This window comes from Vanessa tameamea, chromosome 23 (genome assembly GCF_037043105.1).
Source record: "Vanessa tameamea isolate UH-Manoa-2023 chromosome 23, ilVanTame1 primary haplotype, whole genome shotgun sequence".
Classification (NCBI taxonomy): Eukaryota; Metazoa; Arthropoda; class Insecta; order Lepidoptera; family Nymphalidae; genus Vanessa; species Vanessa tameamea.
Window position 1 is genome coordinate 676,490 of NC_087331.1, and position 23,747 is coordinate 700,236.

General features: G+C 32.8%; 1 protein-coding gene and 1 non-coding gene across 2 annotated transcripts in view; one reads left to right on the forward strand and one right to left on the reverse strand.

Moving 5' to 3' along the window:
- Positions 1–2,314: 2,314 nt before the first annotated feature.
- The window catches only part of LOC113397712 (facilitated trehalose transporter Tret1-like), a 51,284-nt gene continuing 29,851 nt past the window's right edge, over positions 2,315–23,747 (reverse strand). The window contains exons 3-5 of the mRNA XM_026636163.2: positions 12,955–13,120; positions 8,905–9,092; positions 2,315–3,888 (exon numbers count right to left, since the gene is read on the reverse strand). Of these exons, the coding sequence (XP_026491948.1) occupies positions 2,824–3,888; positions 8,905–9,092; positions 12,955–13,120 (1,419 nt within the window). The 3' untranslated portion in view covers positions 2,315–2,823. The remainder of the gene's footprint in view (positions 3,889–8,904; positions 9,093–12,954; positions 13,121–23,747) is intronic.
- Trnag-ucc (transfer RNA glycine (anticodon UCC)) lies at positions 9,512–9,583 on the forward strand. Its single transcript has one exon. It is a non-coding gene; the product is annotated as a tRNA-Gly (tRNA).

Sequence of the window (23,747 nt, forward strand, 5' to 3'; positions counted from 1 at the left end):
AAAAATAGGTTTTCACGGACTGTTTTAACTTTGCAACACTCAATACAATTGACGTCATACAAAATTTTCTTTTTAACTATTTGATAAGGATTTCAGATTTGATATGAATTCTGAATACAATAGTAATAGAAATTACGTATCATGTTTCTGTTTTGTTAAATCCCAATATTTTAAATGGTTGTTTGTTTTAAATTTTTAATCAAACCAACATTATGCATCAATATTAAGTTATTAAAAAAATATAATTTATAGCGAAATTCATGGCTACCCTATGGTAACCACCACGGGTAAAGGTGACTTCACAGTGTGATCGTCTTATTTAAAATATTATGACATTTACTCACAACACACAACATTAAAAATTATCATAAGTTTTTCATACACAGAATATTGTTATATTGATACCAATTTAAAAAATAGTTTTATAGAAGAAAAAAAATCCCAAAAGACGAGGCTGTATATATTTAAATATATTTAAGAAGGATATTTGATATTTTTCAAGCAAATTAAATAATAAAATATATGAGTTTAGTTTAAGCAAAGATTTCAATGTATACAGCCTGAATAAAAAAAATATTGCTATTATTTTATTTGAATATGTTTCTATATAAAATAAATTTTAAAGAAGTAACAAGGTTATAGACATCACAAATTTAACACGGAATAAAGGATTGTTGAATTCATTTCATTCCAATAATCTTATCTTGTAAGCAATAATTTTATAAATATTATTTAAAAATATAATTATAAATAATCGTTCGATTTTCGTGAAACTAAATTAGTTTTTTAAATACAATAAAAAAATAAAATTGCTCACATCATAAGACTTTAATTGGAATGAAATGTAGATATATATAGTAACAATCAACATAATTATATATGTACTTAATAAAAGGTAAAGTTTAACGACAAAAAATAGTTATATTAATACTTGTTTTATGAAAAAACAATTATTCATTCAAAAATATTCCACGACTAATTCAATGTTATTTTTGCAGTACTTCCCCTTCGCACTAACGTTTGATTATAGCGATTATTATGACTAAGAAATCGTTTATAAACGCAGATTTCCTAAAGGTTGAATCAGACTATTTCTTCATCTCATTTTGCATCACTCAAAGTGACAACGTCTAAGCAAAAATACCTAAAGAAAAATGACAAACGAATTAATTAATGACCCGATCTTACAATGTTGGATGTTATTGCTGCGTTATATAAATAAATATTCACTAGAGCTAACTTTCTTTGGAGTGTACGTGTCTGAAATCATCTTAATTAATGCACGGGGCGTTAATAAATTATATATTAATTATAATTTGTTATTAAATTGTATTCCAATAACAAGCATCTGCGTTTTATATGCGATTCATTAGTCGTTCTGCAGTGTGAGATAATACTCAAATAACACTATCTATCGATTTATTAGATTCCCAATAACAATAACTACACCAGAATAACATCGCTAAGGAAAGTCGAAGAAAAATATACACTTCCAAGTTAAAAATAGGGATTTCACTACTGAAATTTAATACTTAATATAGTCCTTTTGAAACGTGGCGTTTATTTTTAGTCTAAATAGGAGTAAGATATATCTATTTATTGTCTTAATATTATTGTCATATATAATAAGGTAAGAAAGCTCGTTATAAGGTTTTTTAAATGTATTAATCACAATAATATTGAACAATTACGTAAGTGTCCTACTATTTTGAGCTGCTTTTCCTAATCCAAGGAGTTTGAATGCAGTTTTAGCAGATTTATAAATGTGTTTGTGTGTGCAAACACAGGCTCTCACTTTCACAAGGTCCATGGACTCCCTCTCACAATGAGAACTATGAAACACTTCATGATGGAAGCAAGGTTCAGGACCAGCAGTTTTACGTGCTTATACGTAAAAATATTCAAAAGCGACCCACAGCGATACCAACAGTATCAATCAATACACTATTTTGATCCGTAATACTGTCATATTAGTCATCATATTCTGATATTACAAACTCATGTTCTCCGGTGTTTTGATTTTTTATTTAAGAACAGTGTTTCGATTTTGTAATAAATAATTGTCGCTTCTTCTCATATTGTTTAATTCAAATGTTGTTCAATTTTATCGTGATTAATGTGAAAGATTAACACCGTAATATTTGTTTTATAAATAAACTGAGAAATGTAATTCTAATATTAAGAATATAGATTAATTGAGACAATTTAGGTGAAGGTAAATAGACCTAAATTATATAAACTTTCTATAGTCAGCGTGATCGTTGTAGCAGAAATATACTTTGTCAAAATATTCAAAAATATCAACATTTTTATTTTCACGTTAATGACAATAAATATAAAATAAAATCTAATAATGATATGAGGATTTGTACACAGTGGGCATGGGATTTAATTGAATAAGATAAATTTTGATTGATCAAACTGACTATACAGAGGACTTAGAAAATATTTAATGATGAAAATATTTCTAGATATGGTTCCGAGGATATGCAAATAGGTATAATATTTAATTCCTAAAACTCTACAATCAAAAAGGACCACGTTTATAAATTTAGTGTCATATTATCATTGTTTAATTTTAATAAGCACAGCCAAAATTTTGTGGTGGATTCGATATTTTTTTTGTTCCGAAATTTTGGTTACATTTTTTACGAAGTGTTCACTTGAAAACAATCACCGTACTTCTATTTCGATTTAAAAATTTTATGTTTAAATATGAGAATAATAACTTCAAATGTTTTATTAATAATTTAACATTGTTATTATTGTTTTTGTCTATTGACTTTTGTTTTCAAGTGTACAAATTGTTCCACCGAAATTGACTTACCTTTTGGGGGATAAACTTTGAACGTAATTTGGATCCATTTCGTCTAAATCTCTGCCTTTTGTTTCGGGCACGCAACATACAACAAAACACAGACCGCCTACGCTTATAGACGCGTATAACCAAAATGCACCATGCAATCCAAGAGCCTGTTGAAAATCTACGAAGGTTTTAACACCGACAAAAGCACAGAGGTAGCTAAAGGCTGTAGCCATTGCACTGCCAAATGCCCTGTATTCTAGAGGAAATAATTCACCAATTAGTAGCCAGGAAATTGGGCTCATACCCAAAGAGAAAGCGATGGTAAACACCAGTACACACAGTAATGGAATCCAATCATTTTGCCCAACCGTTTGATGAAACATAACATTTTGTATTCTTTGATTCCTATGAACTTCTTCATAATAAGCGTAGCTTCCAAATCCAGCTAATGCCATTGACATGAGCACAGAGCTCACGATCAGTAATGGGAGACGACCAACAGTATCAATCAATAGACCGGAAAGGCAAGATGCCAGCAGTTGCACGAAAGAGACAGCTATAGCCGCTCCATGTGGATTCATTCCACCAAACGTTTTTCTAAATATCGGAACAGCGTAAAAAGAAAAGGCATGAGCGCCAGAAAAACGTTGAAACATCATCAATCCGCATGTCACCAAAATAGGTCCGAGGAGACGATTCATTGTTCTTACGTCCAAAGAATTTATTAGCTGGCTACTAGACATTTGACTCTGGCGTTGGCTAAAATTTTTGCTGGCTAAAACGTTGGTCCTTATAGTGGCCAGTTCTTGAGCAACATCGGAGTTTGGTCCCCTTAACCAAAGGAGGCTTTTGTAGGCTTCTTCATCTTTTCCAATTAAAACGAGATAACTTGGTGTTTCTGGTATGTAAAGAACTGTACAGAAGAGAAGTAGGGGTGCAGCAGATATACACAATGCTAGCTGCTGCCAGTCGAGGTATGCGCCGATGGTAAAGCTGAACAGAACTCCAAGATGGCCGACAATTTTCAAAACAGCGCTAAGACATCCTCGTATATCTGGTACCGATATTTCACTGATGTAAACCTGAAAAAAAAAGCAAACATATTATTGTAATAAGAATTTAATTAGCTTTAAGTATATCGTGGAGGAGACAAAATTTCATCAAAGTAATAATCGTATGGTAGACACTCCCGGGCTTAACGAAAGCGTGTACCGAAAATTTCCTACAAAATTACGTCGTTGTTTATCATAACACGGTGAAGTTCATCAAAGTTTATGAGGCACACAAATTACAATGCAGGCCTCGTTTTTGTTTGAGCTAATAAGTAATAAAATCTTAGCGCTAACATAAAAGTTTCCATTGTAAAATATAATATCAAATAAGTCGTTAGAGAGGAGAATTTCTTCGCAGCTTGGCGAAGTTTTCGTTTATGAATTTTGTTGAGTAATTTGATCTGTGGGTGTTTAATTTATTACTGGATCAGCTAATAAATATTAAATTAGTTTATTTGAACTTATTCATCATGGACCGTTGCGTCTGATACATCATTCTTGATCTGATCATCATTAGTTGCGTCTGATAGTCCAATAGGCAGAAGGAATGGTCTGAGACGGTCCAAATCAAATCAAATGAAATCAAAAATCTTTATTCAATATAGAAGTGTTTACACTTGCTTATTGATTGTCAAAAATCTACCACCGGTTCGGAATATAGCACCTCGGACCTGAGAAGAACCGGCGAAAGAAACTCAGCGGGATATTTTTTTTTTTTTCCATTTTGCATGTACAATAATAATTATATTTTAGTTATTTGAAACAGTGATAACAGCGACGTTTGCTATTTAATAAAAGACCTAAATCGCCAAAGAATCTCTACATTTCAACATGCTCAATTCGTGTTTATAATTCATTCCGTTCTGTGATCACGAGATGACTGAGGGCGCGCTCTCCAGAGCCGACTGCACTTCCACGTTTTTTCAACCTTTTATATCGTCTTTATGTTTGTTGTAATACTGCTAACACTACACGGATCGAATCCGTCCACACGAACTCTGATTTAAAATATAATATTGTTGATAAATTTAATCTATCGTCACAATTAAAACTTTTTCGTTCTTAAATTTCAATCGCTTTGCATACCTAAATGGCATGTGTTTGAATATAGCACCAACTTTATCAATATCTCTGCCTGCTTCATGTTTAAGCATAAGCCAGTACAAATAAAAAAAGTAACGGTTGACATCCGAAAACGATATACGAAAATCAGAAATTTATAATTAATATCAGTTCTGCAAAAATATTTTTTTTTTAAATTGTGAGCCCTTTAAATTTATATTATATCCGTAACAAAGATAAATCTTGTATCTATAATAACAAAAGAAAAAGTTTTACTAAAGCGACAAAGACACCATTTTTTGTCAAACGTATTTCAACGCGATCGAGCTCTGAATTTTCATTTTTCGATAAATGCTTACGTAATCTTTAAACGGTTAACAGAAATGCCATCAACTTAATAAAGTACAATATTTTACCTATGGTTTCTATAACGCTGTTCAAAGATTAAGTCGTTGATCGATTCCTTGACATAACATGAGGTGTTCAATGAGCGGTTATTTTTAGTATTTTAGAAATAGGATATCAAATTTGTAGTATATTTTAATATATTTAATAGACCATCGTGATAACTACATGTATTGGATATGTTCAACATGGGCATATGTTACTGTAAAAGCTCGAACTAAGGCAAATCTTAAGATTTTCCAGTAAAACCTAAGATTTACCGACATAAATGTAAGTATTTATTACAAAGGGACGACTTTTTCGGACTTTTACCATTCCAATCTAACCTAACCTAACATGTAAATCCTAAGATTTACCAAGTGAATGATGGTAAAAGTTCGAATCCCAGAGTATTATGGACATTTACCCTTCATAATCGGTAAATCTTAGGTTTTACTAGAAAATCTCAAAATTTACCGTATTTCGAGGTTTTACTGTGATACATACATTGTTCCGCATTGGAGTAGTGGTCGTTGTTGTTTATTGCCAAGTGGTGGGATATGTGGCTGTTACTTTATTTTTAGAGATCATTCGATGCCATTTCTATACCAGTATTTATTCTTAGTGCATAACATAGTATCACTTGCTTTGTAGTGTAAAAGGTAAAAAACAATTGTTGAAAAATGTCAGAATTTTTCATTTATATGGCCGAGTACAATGGCGGAGGCTTTGCAGAAGGCTCTTTATAATATAGTGAGCTGGCCACTAACTTTTAGTTCGTTTTAGCAGATATAAAATTTACTGCAACGCATTTATATGCAGTGGACTAATTTCATATTTTATACAGTTTATTATTTGCCACGAATTGTTTGTAAATGTAAAATGTTATTTATAATACCCTATAAGAGTACCGTGTCAAATAATCTTGGCTATTAAACAAAATATGAGTCATCAGTTCATTATGATAAATGTTTAGAAATTAGTATAATTACTTGTAATTATTTTAGATCTCATCATCCTCCTGCCCTTATCCCAATTTTACGTGGGGTCGGCGCAGCAAATCTTCTTTATCCATACTTCTCTGTCGTACGTCATCTCACAAGTTCATTCTTTCAAGCCATATCGTCTTTCACACAATCCATCCATCGTTTCTTTGGTCGTCCCCTATCTCTATATCCATATATCCACATCCATTCTCAAAACCTTTCTCACAATATGATCCTCATTCCTCCGCATAACATGCCCATACCATGACAGCCGGTTTCCAGATAGCTTCTCGGTTTCCGGTGCCACTTTCAAACACTTTCAAAATTATTTTAGAAAAAAATTATGTTTATTTGTAAATAGGTTTTAACGTGTATTTCGACTTCCGTTCTCTGTGATGTAACTTGTATATAACCAGATAAATCGCGTGGCACCACGAAATTCATTATAATAAGAAAATGTGTAATTACTGATAATATAATTTTCTCAAAAGATTTTTCGTCTTACAAACATTTATAAAATATACAATCAAAGTTGAAAATAACTTACGAAACTGCGAACAGAAACTGCCCTTGGAGAAGTTTAACAATTTGGCAAAAATAAATCTTATACGATATAAAATAAGGTTCACTCTCCCACACAAAGTGCGAGAGAAAATTTTGAAGAATTAGAACTGTTCCGTCCATAAAGATTAAGAGTCGCCTTTGTTACGAAATTGTTATTTAATTTTGACTTTGATTTGTCACAATAAATAGTAATGGATCGTGACATTCCTTTTTGATGTCTAATTTTTGTTCGTCGAAATGTATTTATTTTATTTACGGCATTTATCAGACTGTTTATTTAATAAAAGTCTTATGTCTGAAAAACAATGCACTGTCAAAACTCGTGGCTCTCGAAGCATACATGATATCTTAAGTCTTTACTACCTCAAAATTCCTCAGATGCTCTTAAAATAGCTTTAGCAATTATTTAATTTAAATCTCATAGTAAAATCACATAGATTTTTGAGGTGTATACTAAATTTAATATTATACAAATGATAAAAAAACGTCGATAAAGCTTTCATTTATAAATAACTAGACGAAAACACGGCTTCGTTCGGGTGTAATAAATAAAACTAAACAAATACGGTTTATCATTTATAAATAATTTATTATGGATAAGTTTTCATTGAGTTTACGGTACCCTGCACGAAATTATTATTTGAAACACACTTTTAGAATGCACCCGTTAACGTCAAACATGGCCGCCCTTTGAACTGTAATGTCATTCATGGATTTAATATCGAAATATCTCGATTATACGAATTATGCGGATATATGTTGTCGACCAAAAAATCATTAATTTTTAACGATATATAATTGTAGATAACTTTCGAAAAAAACGCCTGGATTTAGGCTCGGGTTCCATCACAGGACACTAATTATTGTAAAAAACAGCATTGTAAATCTGTGTATTTGAAAAGAGCAACTATGCGAGTTTCTTGCCGTTTCTTCTCGCTGGAGGCTGCTTTCCGAAACGGTGGTAGTATTTAAATATCGACGATTCAAAAACGCTTCATTGTGAAGTTTACTTTAATTAAATTGATATGATTTGATTTGATCGATAGTTCGTTTAACTACTTATGTAACGCAATTGTCGATAAAGTGTATCTACTGTGTTTCTTGCCGTTTCTCGGTAGAATTAATATTCCCAACCAGTAATAATTTTAAATTATAAATTAAGCTTGTAAAACGCGAATTCAAACGTGCTCATAGAAATATGAAATTTGTTATTTAGGCTTCCGTTACTCATAAATTTCACGAAGTCATGAAAATTCTATTAGGATGCCGTGATGGAGTCAAAGTTTATTAAATATATACAAGCTGCTATTGAAACTGTGTTATGAAGGTGCATTGAGTTAAGTTTAGTTCATACGCTTCATACTGTTAACAAATGAAAGGATCATCCACATCCTTAGGATTAAAATTCTTGTAGAATATTAGTTGAACTTAATTAGTTTGAGACAGTGACATAGTACGTAGGGAATAACACAGTATGACATTATATAAGTATATTAGGGCAGTCCCCTATCCTCATGTTCTTAGTAGCAAGCCTCAGCGCGTAATGGTTATGCTTTAAACATATCAGGTAGGTAATGTATTGTCTAGTACCGGAAATTGCCGACATCCTTATTTTAGTTCTATTCTTCAAACCGGCAACACATTAATAAAAAGTATTGTCAGTTTTTTATGATATAGGTAGGCGGACGAGCAATTGGGTCATGATGTAAGTGGGTACCTGATGGTAAGTGGTCACCACCGTCCTTAGGCAATGGCGCTGTAAAAATATTAACCATTCCTAATATATGCCAATGCACCACGAACCTTGGGAACTAAGATGTTATGTCCCTTGTGCCTGTTACGCAGCCTCAGTCAGAATATCTGATGACTGGGTGGTACCTATCCAAGTAAAATATAGTTATCAGCTGTGAGTGTTAGTTAACCTAAATCGCTCTCAGTACCCCTGATGATCGATTAAGTAGTTTAAGTGTAACAAACAAACAGACTCACTTTCGCTGCTATAATATTAGATAGATTGTTCCGTTAAAAAATTAAAAAAAGTTTACTTTACCTGCGATAACATGGTCAGTATCGAGCAACAGAAACCGCCCAAGAAAGCTGTGATGCACATCATTCGAACAGAAGTAGCTAGCACCGTCAGCAGCCAGGACAGGCTGCAAGGCGCGGCAGCCAATGACAACACTCGACGTCTGCCGTGACGCATCGCAGCACCACCCGCCATACCGCCAAAGAGAGCGCCTTGAAATATATCAAACATATTCTGAAATGAAGTAATTAGGACTGAAATAAAAGGTCACAAATTACATACATTTGGATTAATTTCATACTAAAAAAGCATAATTATTTTATAATCAGAACTTCGTTAGATGCAAAAAGATACCTCATATAGATTTAAAGAACTCACGTAATAATAATATTAGATCTGTATCAGACTAAGTAAACAATAAATGATAATTGTTAAAAAAGATAGCTAGCTGATCATAGATATTATATTGATATTTCTATTTTAAATATCATGACGTTTATATGACGTCATCATCGATATACACTTTTGTTATATTATGAAGTATAAATTCGTGAAATTAATATTCTTCATAAATATTGTTTTAATATTATCTGAGATCATACGATGTATAATTTGCGTTGGTCTGGCACATGCGTTGGTGGTGTAATGGTCAGCATAGTTGCCTTCCAAGCAGTTGATCCGGGTTCGATTCCCGGCCTACGCACTCTCTTTTTAGACTTTTATTTTTTATAAATACAATATAATACCATTATAAAAATTTAATAATAGCATACATTAGTTGATTAATTTATTATATAATTATTAGGTATATATATCACCGTAGAATTGTCAATACCGTTAGATAGTAATCTATCTCACGAGATGGTAAATGTCCGAAATATTGTGAACGGTGATTTAACTCAAAATAAAACGTCAAAAATATGATAGTTTATGATATTTCGGTTAGGATAGGTTAGTGTTTATAATTTAATTGAAATTACGCACTACATAGATTATAATCTACCGAAAAATAATACGTTACGAACTATAACTCTTATATGGAGAGATGTACTCACTGAGAAATAATTGAGGGAAGTTTATAATGAACGCTTCAGCTTCATCTAGTCGACACAATCAGAATAGTTTATCACACCAAGACAATTAAATAGGCTCGTAAAAACTACATATCTATGTGTGTATATGAACAATTTTCCATACTGTTTTCACCAACGGACGGAGTATCTAAAGATGAAAATTCAGGCGTATAATTGTATAATAAAACATGCAATCATTTTAATATACAGAGTCTGGAGAATAGACGAAAAATATTGTCATTGAAATTTTTATTTAATTTGTTTAACAATAATATTGACCGGAATCTTTATCAAGATTCTACTTAAACGTCCCTTACATTACAACTTATATAGAAACCACAGATAATATAGAAAGCAATTAGGAAAAAAATCCATCATACCGAGATTATCATTGTTATATATAACCATCAGTAATCAAGTAAAGGATTTAGACATATTTCACGATAGCTGCCCTCAGTTCAATCGAAAAATAAAGAGTTTATTCGTGCTCATTTCTATTTTTTGTGGTATATTTTATTAGTAATAATAATAAATTAAAAAAATGTATTATAATCTCTAATTATTGCTTATATTTATTTAATATTTTAAACCATATGATAGTGCATGGTGAGACCTACCTGTAAGTAGTAGAACTTTTGCCTAGACAATTTTGAAATGTTAAGTTTTTTATTTTTGATGAAATATTGTATCAACTGTTGGTTGTCCTAATGAAAATAAATAAATAATTATTAATGTATAATGCATTACGATGTTTGTTGAAGATGTCGGAAAAAGATAAGACGCGTGGCTTTGCTGGCAACCGCTACGTTAAATCAAAATCAAAATATTCTTTATTCAAGTAGGCTCATAAAAGCACTTCAGAATCGTCACGTCACTATATTGAATTAAATTTAAAGCTACCACCGGTTCGGAAATTTGATTCTACCGAGAAGAACCGGCAAGAAACTAAATAGTTACTTTCCACCATTTTAACTACAGAGTGTGTCAGTAAAGTATCATCATATATGTTTATAATAATCTTGTATAGATATATATTTCTTGTTTAGCAAGGTTTTTTTGACATGAGCTTTAATTTTTTTTATATGCCAAGTTAAAAATAACTGTAGAACCGTATTATAGAAACGAATACCCAGTCCCAGGAAGGATGTATTAACTAATATAATCATATAAATTACATATGGTAATATATTATATATATTAAAGTTTTATGTAGATCTTTATGTTACCTGTGCATTAACGGGTAGCTTGTTATCTTAATAATAGGAATTAGACAAACATGGGGCGTTTGACTAGTATAGCTGTATCTTTTTGTAAGTTTAATCGCGACATTCTCAAAGTTGCCTCCGAGAGATCGCTATTAGTGATAAAGCCGTTTTGCAAACAATTTTCTTTTCACTTGTTATATTATGTTATGTAAAAGTTCTTTTCATATATCTTTTTAATTAGAAGAACCAAGGAAACATAGATTTACATAATATATAATGTAATTATGAATACTTTCTACTTCATCGATATATTTGATTTAAAAGATATAAAAATTATTAAGATTTCAAATTACTTTAAAATATATACATATAATATATATCTATATATTTTTAAAAGTATAGTAGCTATGTCCCGTTTTACAGAATTACTAATATTCCTATAATATTTACTCCTTCAATTAAACTTAATAGCCCAACGGGTCAGGATTGAATCTTCGACTTTTTACATGACTTTAATAATCAACACTAAATAATTCAATATACAGGCTCGTAATTAAAATAAAATGTAATCTGTTAACACATCAAGTATAAATCTTGTTAAATACATGCGGAACAATCTGAGATTCCATTAGTGGCACCGAACTCTAACTAACTGAACTAGGCCACGATGGCTAAGCTTAAAGACTTACAATAATTTATACATAAATACAGATGCCTTCTTTTTACACTTTAATAATCCGATGCGACGGCAATCCAATACGATTGGAGAGAGATCAGAAGTCTAACTTCGAGCTAATGTCTTTTATGAGTCTGGCTCCCAACCTATTTGAACCCACTTCGGGATTTGCAGCCTTAAAAGCTATCCGCTATAGCAATAAGCTGTTATTTTTTATAAGCAACGTAACATGCAAATTGGAGATATTATTTTTGTGGAATTCTTGACATGTTTTGGAAACTATGAACATTTTCAAGTCAATTTCCTTTATTCAATATGGAAGTATTAAGTATTGATTGGTAATTTAACCACAACAACCTGTTCGGAAATGAAATCATGGACGTTTTCGCCCCATGATATTATTCCAATTGTTCTTATATTTAATCTCGTTTTGTTATATTATTGATAAGTTTTTATAAAATTATCCAATCATATAACTCCACCAGTGTTCGCCGAGTGGTCGAAATTTACCAGATAATACTAAATCAGGAATGTCACGGGGCTGCGTAACCATTGCCCAAAACCGGATATCCGAAAGAAATGTATCCAAAATTGTAATTGAATTTGAAAGAATATATTTTGTTTTCGCATATTGATATACATACTTAAGGAAAGTACCTAATTGTTTTCAGGGCTATTTATATTGTACTGCGATTATAGTTAATACCAAATAATAGTTTACAAATAAAACGAAACTGTTGACTTGTAATTTTCTTTTTAACATTTTCTAAATAATTTAATTGGTATAATCTGAAATAATTTCATATCCGTAACCGAATCCAAAACCGGATAAATATTATTCATATATCCGTACCCATATCCAGATCCGAAATTATATATCCATAACATTCCTGCACTAAATCTATACTAATATATGTATATAAAATAACTCTGTCTCTCTGTCTCTTTTACCCCCTAAAACGCGATCGAAGCCGCGGACGATAGCTTGTCTTCTATATAACAGAAGAAGGAAAAAATACTGAACCATTTTATCTTTTCCTAAGTATATACATAATAACAATGAAAGAACATCCGTTCATTGGAACTATATAATAAATATAATATCAATTAGTCTACTTACCGAGGAACGATAGAGAAGCAAGCCACGAAGCCTGTTGGTCAGTGAGTTGGAAGTCTCTACGCGTTGCGTTCCCGGGACCTTGGAGGGATGCTATTGCTGGTGAACTGTAACCCTTTCCGAGTCCCGCTGAGAAAGGAGCCAGTGATACTGCAAGGGCTGCTATTACCTAGAGAAAAAAATTGATTCCAATTATAGTTTAGCCGATATCCGATCGATTGTATACTGCGAACACTTCCTTCTCAAAGACCAATAAAAATATATATTGAATTACGAAGATGAGCATGATATTTGACTGATTGATGATCGATGATTGCGGGTTCAAACCCATGGAGGCACTACTGAATCTTGTGCTTAATTCGTATTTATAATTCATCTTGTGTTCGTAGGTGAAGGAAATCATTGTGAGAAAGCCTGCATGTCTGATTTCAATGAAATTTGCATGTATCTTATACCAATGAAATTATTTTACACCTAGATACAGGTGATCAACCCACATTGGGGTAGCAAGGTGGAACCTTCTCTTTAAAGGTAGAAGAGGCCTCTGCACAGCAGTGGGCATTTTATGAAACCTTATTTATGAAATAACTTTATTTATATATTGTTTCATGAGATATGTTTTATAAATTTGGCATTAGCCGTTGAAATAGGCATTTTCAGCAAATAATCCGCTGTTTATCTTGAAAGCCTTACCGAGCTGGACTTACCGCGTCAAATTCATATACAAAGTAAATCGCTTTATTTCAGCTGAATTTTAACAACGCCTTGACAGCGGTTGATCGAAAAATCTACGTTATAAAGTAGAATTCCTGAATATACGAGCTTTACGGCAAAATGGCGAGATGATACAGTGAATATAACTTAACCAAGGGTCGCAAGTTCGAACCGAAATGGGTCTTTCTTGTGCATGATTTGTGCATATTCTTTTTATGCTTGTCATCGAAAGGAAACCTCGTGAGAAAACTTGCTAAAATGTTTGCCAAATCTTCTTCTCAAAAGGAGAGTAGGCTTTAACCCAACAGTAAGAAATTTATAGGCAGTTTCTAAGTGTCTTTCAACTTTAAAGGAAAATACAGTGACGAAAACTGCTTATTATAACGCTAATCGAAGAACCGGTAATATTTTTTTTCTAATATAGAAACACAATTGAACAGCCTGATGTTAAATGGTCACAGCTGCCCGGAGACATTAGTACTAAAATATAAATCATTCCTCATAACAACAGTGCTACCAACATTGGCAAATAAGGTGGTATGTCACTTGCACCTATTGTTACTATTGCTACGTCGTCCTGTAACCCGAAACACAATAATACTAATTATTTAGCTCTTACGAGCTTGCAGAAATCCTAGCCAAGCTACTGCAAATATATAAATAAAATGCCTTTAATTATGTCCGTATTTTTATAAAGAGATTTTCGTACCAAAGGTAAGGTAGCTTAGGTAGAGAATGCTTCTAGTATTAAGCACGTCTTTTGTACAATATATATTTTGTATTGTATAATCAACTAGCTTACCAGACAGACGTTGTCCTGCCTTTGCTATGAATATTCAATTCGAATTAGTATAATTAATAAAAAAGAAAATTTCTTTTATAAGCCAGCGGTTCGCGTGAGGCCGTGACCAAGGAAAATAGGTATTCATTTTTATATAAATAGATTATATAAATAAATTGAATCGTATTTAATTCTAAAACACATTATACGAATTAATACTAAATCTCTTGTGAGGCGTAAAGTGCTGTTCTATAAATATTTCTCTACCATTTTCCGAACAAAGAGAATAATTTTCTTGGCGTTAAAAATAAAATTCGTCGGCACGTACTCGTACGTCTATGTAAATGACGTTACATTTTAAGATGAAGATATTGCGTTGAAGACGCTCTGATGTTATCGTTTATAAAACGAAATGCAACGAAAATATTTTATAAACTCGATCATTAATGTTATGTTACTCATGAAAATATTAAATATGAGACTGTAATTTTTCGATGGAAACTGAGAGTGTAATATTTAATTCAAGGATTTTATAAATTATCTAACATCTGCCTCTTTAACGGGGGCTAATTCTTGGATGGAAATTACTATGATAATAACGTATAGTGAAGTGTTACTCTTAGCGGTCGCTCACCGTATATTCGTTGTATTCTAATAGTTTAGATTCTAATATTGCTGTATAATGTATGTGTGTGTGTGTGTGAGAGAGAGAGAGAGAGAAAAAGAGAAGAGCCGAGAAGTCCCAGTGGTTAAGATGCATGCGTTCAAACCACTGTATAGGCAGAAAATGTATAGGTGAATGGTTGTCAGTGAGGCAGTACTGTAACGTAATACTCAAAATCGAATCTTAGATTGTTACTCTAAAGACGAGTGTAGCCGGTGAGTTAATTAGGACTAAACACGCGAAGTCTAGGCGGCTCGCTACTTCAAGATGTTTATTTTGAACTATTGTTGAAAAAACAAACTTTATTTTTATATAAAAATCACATTGAATAGATTCATTATTATTATTTATTCTGAATTTTTTTAACTTTAAAGCGCTTGCGAGAAGAATTGAAGCCAAGTTTTAATGTTGTTTTTAGAGGAGTATTCATTGAGTAAATTATAGTAAAATTTCAAGATGGAATGTATTCTGTACAGGACACGGGGAGTTTAAAAAACTGCCAATTTCCATAAATCTCTGAGAGTATCTGATGAAAAATTTTGGGAAGAAATACCTAATAACTTTTCGACCTAGTCTCGAGTTTAAATCTTTGACCTCGGTTTTTACTGGCTCATAAGATATAATGTCCTAGTAGACATATTTTCACACAGTTCTTAAATATCAATAGCATATTTTCAACGTCTAGATTATTAACCTAAAAATGTAAAAATTTCACGCGAATTTCTAATTGGACAGAAATTAATTATTAGCAGCAAGCTTTACGAACTTTTAATGTACCATCATTTGTTTCAAGTTAGCAACTGTTAAATAATTAAAAAGTTTACTTGGAACCCCGTTTACAAAATTCAATCTTAATTTCGCATTGTTTGAAATGTCCTTGATTATTTAATAAACCGAGCAAATTTAGGCGACGCTCATGGAACTTATCTATATATATAAAATAACATGTCCTGACTGACTGATTCATCATCGTCGAGCGTAAACTGTTAAAAATAGGGCCAAGTAATTTAGTGAGTAGTATCGTTTTATTGAGAAGACACCCACTAAGGAAAGAATTATAGAAATTCTACCCCTAGGGGGGTGATATAGGGATTGAAAGTTTGTATGGAAGTACGTCATTTTTTAAGTTAGAAACATGAAATTTTACTTTTGGGATAATGGTTAAAAATGGGTGGATATGTATTTAAGCGTTTCTAGATATTATACTTCTAAGGAGTGTAATAGGTTAGTCTTGAAGTCCATCATTTTTGAAGTTAAAAGATTGGAGAACCAATAATGTTTTATGTTACTAAGGAATTTATGATCTCCAAAATTATAGATTATAATTAAGTAACGGTACTCCATCGCAATGTCATAGAGGCTACAGTTATCACTGGATGTGCTAAAGGAGAAACAGTGTATATTCCACGCTTATAGTCTGCTTCGCCATGACAATGAATAAAGAACAAGGTCAAATATTTCAAATGGCTGGAGTAGACCTAAGATAAGACTGTTTTTCGCATGGACAGTTCTAAATAGTGTGTTCGAGAGTGAGTTCTACTAGCAGTCTAGTGGATCTAGCCAACGAACTAAAATCGTTGCACAGATGTGGTATACAAAGAGGTCTTAAATTAACGTAATATTTAAATTATTCTGTAATACAATCATTTCCACGAGAGCAAAGCCGCGGGCAATAGCTAGAAGTAATATATAACTCCTTGTTTATTTAATTTTGTAATATAACAATAGTTCGATTTTATTGGCTAGAATATGTGATCTTAACCGAAGACTGCGGGTTCAATCGTTGTTGCTGTTTATATGTCATATAGTGCTCGGTTAAGGAAAATGTCGTGAGGAGACCTGCATGTATAGGACGAGAATCTTCAATATAATCTACAATATATCCATCAATCCTCATTTAAGCAGAGCGATAGAGTTAGCTCATAATCTTCTCCTCAAAAGTTTGCAATGTTTGTGGTTTTGGTCAAAGCATGAAATATTTTGACGTCGGTCCAATTGAAATGACTATTATATTTAGCATGACATTCTATATCCAGGATTGGCTACAGGCGAAGGAAATCCTATTCGTTTCACATCACGGATAAACCGTTCAGACCAATTTCGTATAAAACTAGCTTGAACTCCAAGGAAGGCCAACTACTTTTTATACCTAACACCTGGCGCCCAACCCATAAAACTTGAGCGAAGCCGCAGGCGAGAACTAGTAATATAATTTTAATACTAACTTATTCATTATCCTAAGTTTATGCTACGTAATACTATATTCGTCGGATTGTTGTTTAAAGAATGGGCTAGTAAATTTTAGTCTTATCCGATGTTACTTTTTGCAGATGTTAACGCTCTTAATAATTTGGAGCGAGACGCTAATTAAAACAGTTTTTTTAAGGGAATCATGGTGTACATTGAAGTAAAGATTAAAGGAATACATTTTTATTTCAGGTATTTAATGGAATATTCACGTTTTTTTTTACTTTACTGTATATAAGCTGTTGTAGGGACTGCGCTACGTAAAACTCATATTGACTATGTGTACTGAAATCTTATTATCATACATTTTTACATTAGCAGCCTGTAAATTTCCCACTGCTGGGCTAAGGCCGCCTCTCCCTTTGAGGAGAAGGTTTGGAGCATACTCCACCACGCTGCTCCAATGCGGTTTGGTGAATAAACATGTGGCAGTATTTCGTTGAAATTAGACACATGCAGGTTTCCTTCACCGCCGAGCACGATATGAATTATAAACACAAATTAAGCACATGAAAATTCAGTGGTGCTTGCCAGGGTTTGAACCCGAAATCATCAGTTAAGATGCAGGCGTTCTAACCACTGGGCCATCTCGGCTCTATATACTAAAATCTTATTATCATTGAAATATAATATGCTATATGATACTTCTGGATGAGCTTCCTAACGGTCATAGAGAGAAATTGGTTTTGATGTTTTCAGAGTTTATCGTTAACATAGATGTATTATTTAATACATTAGGTAGGCGGACTGGAAATGAATCACCTGATGGTAAATATTCCCCACTGCCCTTATACATTGGCTCTGGTAAAAATATTAATCATCCCTCACCTACGTTTGCGCCTGTAATTATTCTAGCTTGCTCACCCTCCCAACCAGTCACATATCATGTTCTGTTGTTTAGCGGTAGAATAACTGATGAGAAGCCCAGAAGCATAGCACACACAGGCTGGCGCAAACAAAACCTATCAAGTAACAGTACGTATTGAAATGTAAATGATGTTTAGTTATGTGTTAACAAATCCATCAGGAATGGAAAACATGAAGATCCATCTCTAGTAGAATAAAGAGCAGTCCATTTAGGGGATCTATGTTTATTAACTTGATGGTAGGGTTCTATGCAAGCCTGGTTAGGTACCACCCAGTCATCAGGTATTTTACCGCCAAACAGCAATACTTGTTATTGTTGTATTGCGGTGAGTGATCCAGTATAACTACAAGCACAAGGGCCATAACATTTTAGTTCCTAAGATTCGTCGCGCATTGGCGATGCAAGGAATGGTTAATATTTCTTTCACCGCCAATGCCCATAGCCGATGGTGAACAATTACCATCTGGTGACCTCTTTGCCCGGTGGCCAAAATATATTTTAATTTTATATTACAAAAAAGGATCTCAATTTTTACGTAAACAAACTTCAAAATTCGCCTTATTAAAGGAACAAATTCAGTTGATACAAAGACAATGGAATGAAGAGCCAGCCTAAAAGTTTTGATTAACGGATATAATTTGTTTCAGAACAAAATAATAAAAAAAATTACGCCCTGTTTATAAAAAAAACTTGATTTATTTTACGTAATATTTGGGATATGTCCGTTTATTTACTAATAAATATCCATAGTTACATTTACAAGCGTAAAAATTGTGTTTGTTGATACATTAACTTTCACTTAGCATACATATAAGAGTTGAAGTTCATCAATATATTCAGGATACCACAGCCATTGTAGACGCTGCTCTCTTTATAATGATGACGGCATAGAAATCATCCATGCGGGCTTCAGCAAACCTCAGTGATGCACTACTAAAGCGCGGCTATGCGAAACTTGATGGCACTTTAACTAGAGTTGTACAAATAAACTAATATGTACCAGATCTTGGGTTTGATGCTGTTGGAAAAAAATGTACTTCACAAAAAAGACACTGAGTCCATGCAGTTAAATACTAATATATGAATAAAAGACAAATGCTCATGTCTCAGTTCTGGTCATGGGACTCATCTTTCTTTTGAAGAGAAGGACGGGAACTTACTCTACCACGCTGGTCCAACGCGGGTTGGTTAATACAAATGGCAGATTCTCATACACCACGTGCTGGATTCCTTGCGATGCTTTCCTTCACCGCTGAACACGAGATGATTTAAAAATACAACTTTCCCAGGGTTTTATAGTCAGATTCATCGGTTAAAATTCAGTCTTGTGACCAATAGACCATCACGGCTCATAATAGCATCATTGTCTATCATTATTCCACGCAAAAGCGGTACAAATGAAACACACTGTTTAGGGGGTTATTAAATGATGCTGTCTTCTTATTTCAATCATCAAATTGACTATGAGAGAAAGAGAGATCATATACATTTATAATTAAGATTACATATTGTTTTATGAATACACTGTAGAATTAAATAATTGTAGCACGTACTTAGCAGGTCTTTGACAGAAGCCGTATTGTTTAACATTTATATGTTAAGCGAGGATAATCTAATTTGTATATAAAATCAAAGTTAGGTTATTGTCGCTAGATGGCGTTAATCTCATGCTAAAGTAACAGCCTGTAAATCTCCCCCTGCTGGGCTAAGGCTTTTGATGATGTTCGAAGTTTATTCCATCACGCTGTGACCGAGTACGATATGAATTATAAACAAAAATTAAGTGGATTAAATTTAAGTGGTGCTTGCCTGGATTTGAATCCGCAGTCATCGATTTAAAGTCACGTTTTTTAAACAATGAATTATGTCGGTTTTTTACGATTTTTTACTAGAGTAAAACACAATCTTCATAATTTGATGATTTATTCCCTTTGAAATTACAAATTTTACAATTGACAATTAAAAGACAATAATAATTTATAGTCTATCCTTTCGTCCTTTCAAAAGTATTAAACCTCAGCTATGAAGGTTGTAAGGGTAGGAAAGAGCGATTGACTGGTTTTGACCAAAACTAAAATACAATACTTAGTGAAAATATTTACACTATGTTATTAAAATTAAATATATTTTCCCATATAAATAGAGCGACATTAAATAGGATTAGTCGACATATACTCGTGCATATATATGAACAACGAAATGAGTTGATGTCTGCACCGCAAATCTACAGCCAGGCAAGCGCCTCACCCTGCGGTTGACGCGCGAGTCAGTCGAGAGCGACAGATGTTTTAACAAATAATGTCGCTTGTGGCGTAGCAATCGAAGAAAACAGTGAAAAATTACGATGAACGAATTACGAAAATAATATTTATACTGAATAGAAAAAAAAAAAAAAAAAAATATATCTATTAAACATGGTTGTAGCGCTCACTGCAAGCCCGTCTGAGTAGGTACCATCCACTATCATATATTCTACCACCAAACAGCAATACTCAGTACTGTTGTGTTCCGATTTGAAGGGTGAGTGAGCCAGTGTAACTGGAGCAAGGGACATAACATCTTAGTTCCCAAGGTTGGTGACCCATTGGTGATGTAAGGAATATTTAATATTTCTTACATAGCCATTGTCTATGGGCGGTGGTGACCATTTATATGGTGCCTCATATGCTCTTTCCCCAAACTATACCATAAAAAATATATTAAACTAACATACATAGATCTTTTGCAGCTCCCTATTAATTCAGACTTTTGACGTGACAGACGTTAATTTCCTGTTCTTGTATATAAACATAGTACATACATATATAATATTATAAATACGGATGTTACGCTGTCTGTTACCTCTTCACGTTTTTTTTAATTCACTCCTCTAGAGCGTAAAATGGGGGATAACGGTTCGTCTGCTATAGGACTTTTTTATAAATTTCGCACGGGTAAAGCCGCAAGTTCAGCTAGTATTAGATACAATTTAAAAAACGAATATTTAAGATAGTTAATTCAATTTTTTTTATTAATTTTCTTTGAGCGTTATGAGCCATTGGCAACAATAAATTTATTGGTAAAAAAAATGTTACATATTAAAACGAAGCACTGAAATTTTTCTTGCAATTTCAATTTCATCGACCTAAAGAAGATTTAGTTAAAAAGAGAGTAATGCACTTAGAATAATATATAAGCTAGACATGAAACAGCATAACGAACATTTTATAGTCTAACATTACGCAATTCATTGCATTTAAATTCGACCTTGAAATTTATCCTATCACATGCAATGAATCAATCTAATGATACTCTTAAAGACTTGATATAGAGACTTACGCTTTCAATGCAGATATGTCTAGATTTAATCCGGTCGTTCTGCAAACGAACACAAAAGGTAGTTGCTACAAATGCGGTATGCGGTCGGATCAGATGACATTGTCATCGTGGAGACGGAGCCACGGAGGGGTTATTCGTGCAAATTCAACGTTGGCTTAAAGCGAAATGACCGTTTCATTTTATGTTAAAGTATTTTACATTGATATCAATATATCTTTAAAGCTTATATTAAAATGTTATTAAAAAAACAGTTTTTTTTTTAATAAAAAGTTAAATAAAAATTGGACACCATCACATACATGACTCTGATCCCAATGTAAGTAGCTAAAGCACTTGTGTTATGGAAAATCAGAAGTAGCGACGGTAAGACAAACACCTAGACCCAAGACAAGATAGAAAACTAATGAACTTTTTCTACATCGACTCGGCCGAGAATCGAACCCGGGACCTAGGAGTGGCGTACCCATGAAAACCGGTGTACACACTACTCGACCATGGAGGTCGTCATATAATTTTCCTGTTGAGAAAAAAATTTGGGTAGGTTTGTGAATTTGTAGATATTCATCCAACAGACATACGTTTCCTTACAATTTCAGTTTTCAACATTGAGTTAAACATGGATTAAGTATACAGTAAAAATTGCGTAGTGCTTGCTGGGGTTTGAATGGAGAATCTTCTACTAATACACTTGTGCAACCCAACGGACTAAGCTTAAGTTCTTATTAAAGATCTTAAGGAATTATTTCTTCAAGAGACCACAATCAACATCAGCAGAAGTATAGATATCTACCCGATGTTTAGCTGTTTGGTATAAAAAATATTGTATAAATAATTGATGCTGTCCCGACTCCCTGCTAGGCTTAACCCTACTCAGCGAGCTGGCAAATCCCTCGTGGCAACAATGGAACACGTTTTGGATATAAGAGATTTCATTGAATGGGAAATTTTATAATTTTCTCATAATTAATCATATTGTTGAATGAATGGGAACAGGAAAGGTCAATGTACTGCAGCTACGGTGAATAAATGTTGGTAACTTGTCAACCAGCGTTGGGAAAAGCAAATAATAATATAAAGTCATGTAATTTTTATATCTCCGTGGTCGAATAGTGTGTACACCGGTTTTCATGGTGGTTCGATTCCCGGCCGAGTCGATGTAGAAAAAAATTTCATTCGTTTTCTATGTTGTCTTGGATCTGGGTGTTTGTGGTACGGTCATTACGTTTGATTTTCCATAACACAAGTGCTTTAGCTACTTACATTGGGATCAGATTAATGTATGTGATGTTGTCCAATATTTATTTATTTATTTAAAATTGCAAACTAATACAATTTCAGTAGAAAACCATTTTCACTGAAGTAGAAAACCATATAAATGCAATAAACATAAAAAGATCAAAATGTTTTTTCCATAAATGTGCACAGTAGGACAGTACAGTAGCACAGTAATGCATATCGATTATTACTGTGCTACTAAAATTGTTAACAAAAAATTATATGATTTTGTATTTGGTGATTGATAATTTGGTAGCTTTAAATTTAATTCAACGCAACATGACGTATCAAAGTTGATTTTATAAGCCTTGAATAAAAAATATTTAGATTTTGATTTTTCAAATGTGGTCAAACTGAAATTATAATCCAGTTCAATGAATACCCAAAACCCTTTAAAGCTCCAAGAATTTTCACGTTTGAAGTCTGCAATGTACGCTGTCTGTAAGTCTTTAGTGATAATTAATAATGCGTCACGAACAGACTGAATTAATCATTTCCAACGTTCATTTATTGTTCGCAAGTCGACTGTCAAGCGAAGCGTATCTAATTGTTTATTTCTTGTAACATAATCAACTAAAACATTGTTAGGTCTTGTTTATACAGTTATTACTGTTGACTGTTGTGTGGTTTTATATTTCGTAAAAGTGTATGTATGTTTCTAACATAATACTGGAAGTTATTATTATTATTATTTTAATTCGTACAAAATATATTCGAGTAAATTGAATGTTGGTATCAGGAATATAAGAGCTCGGTAAGCATAACGGAAATCCGAAATAAAGATCTATACGACGCCGTAACCGAATGCGAAAAAAAAAGTTTTTCGTTGCAGTGTTATACTTAACGGGAGAAGCTAATTTTTTAAACGCTATTTATTTTTTCTGTTTTTATATCTAACAGCAAAGAATACGAAAAACTCAATTATTATA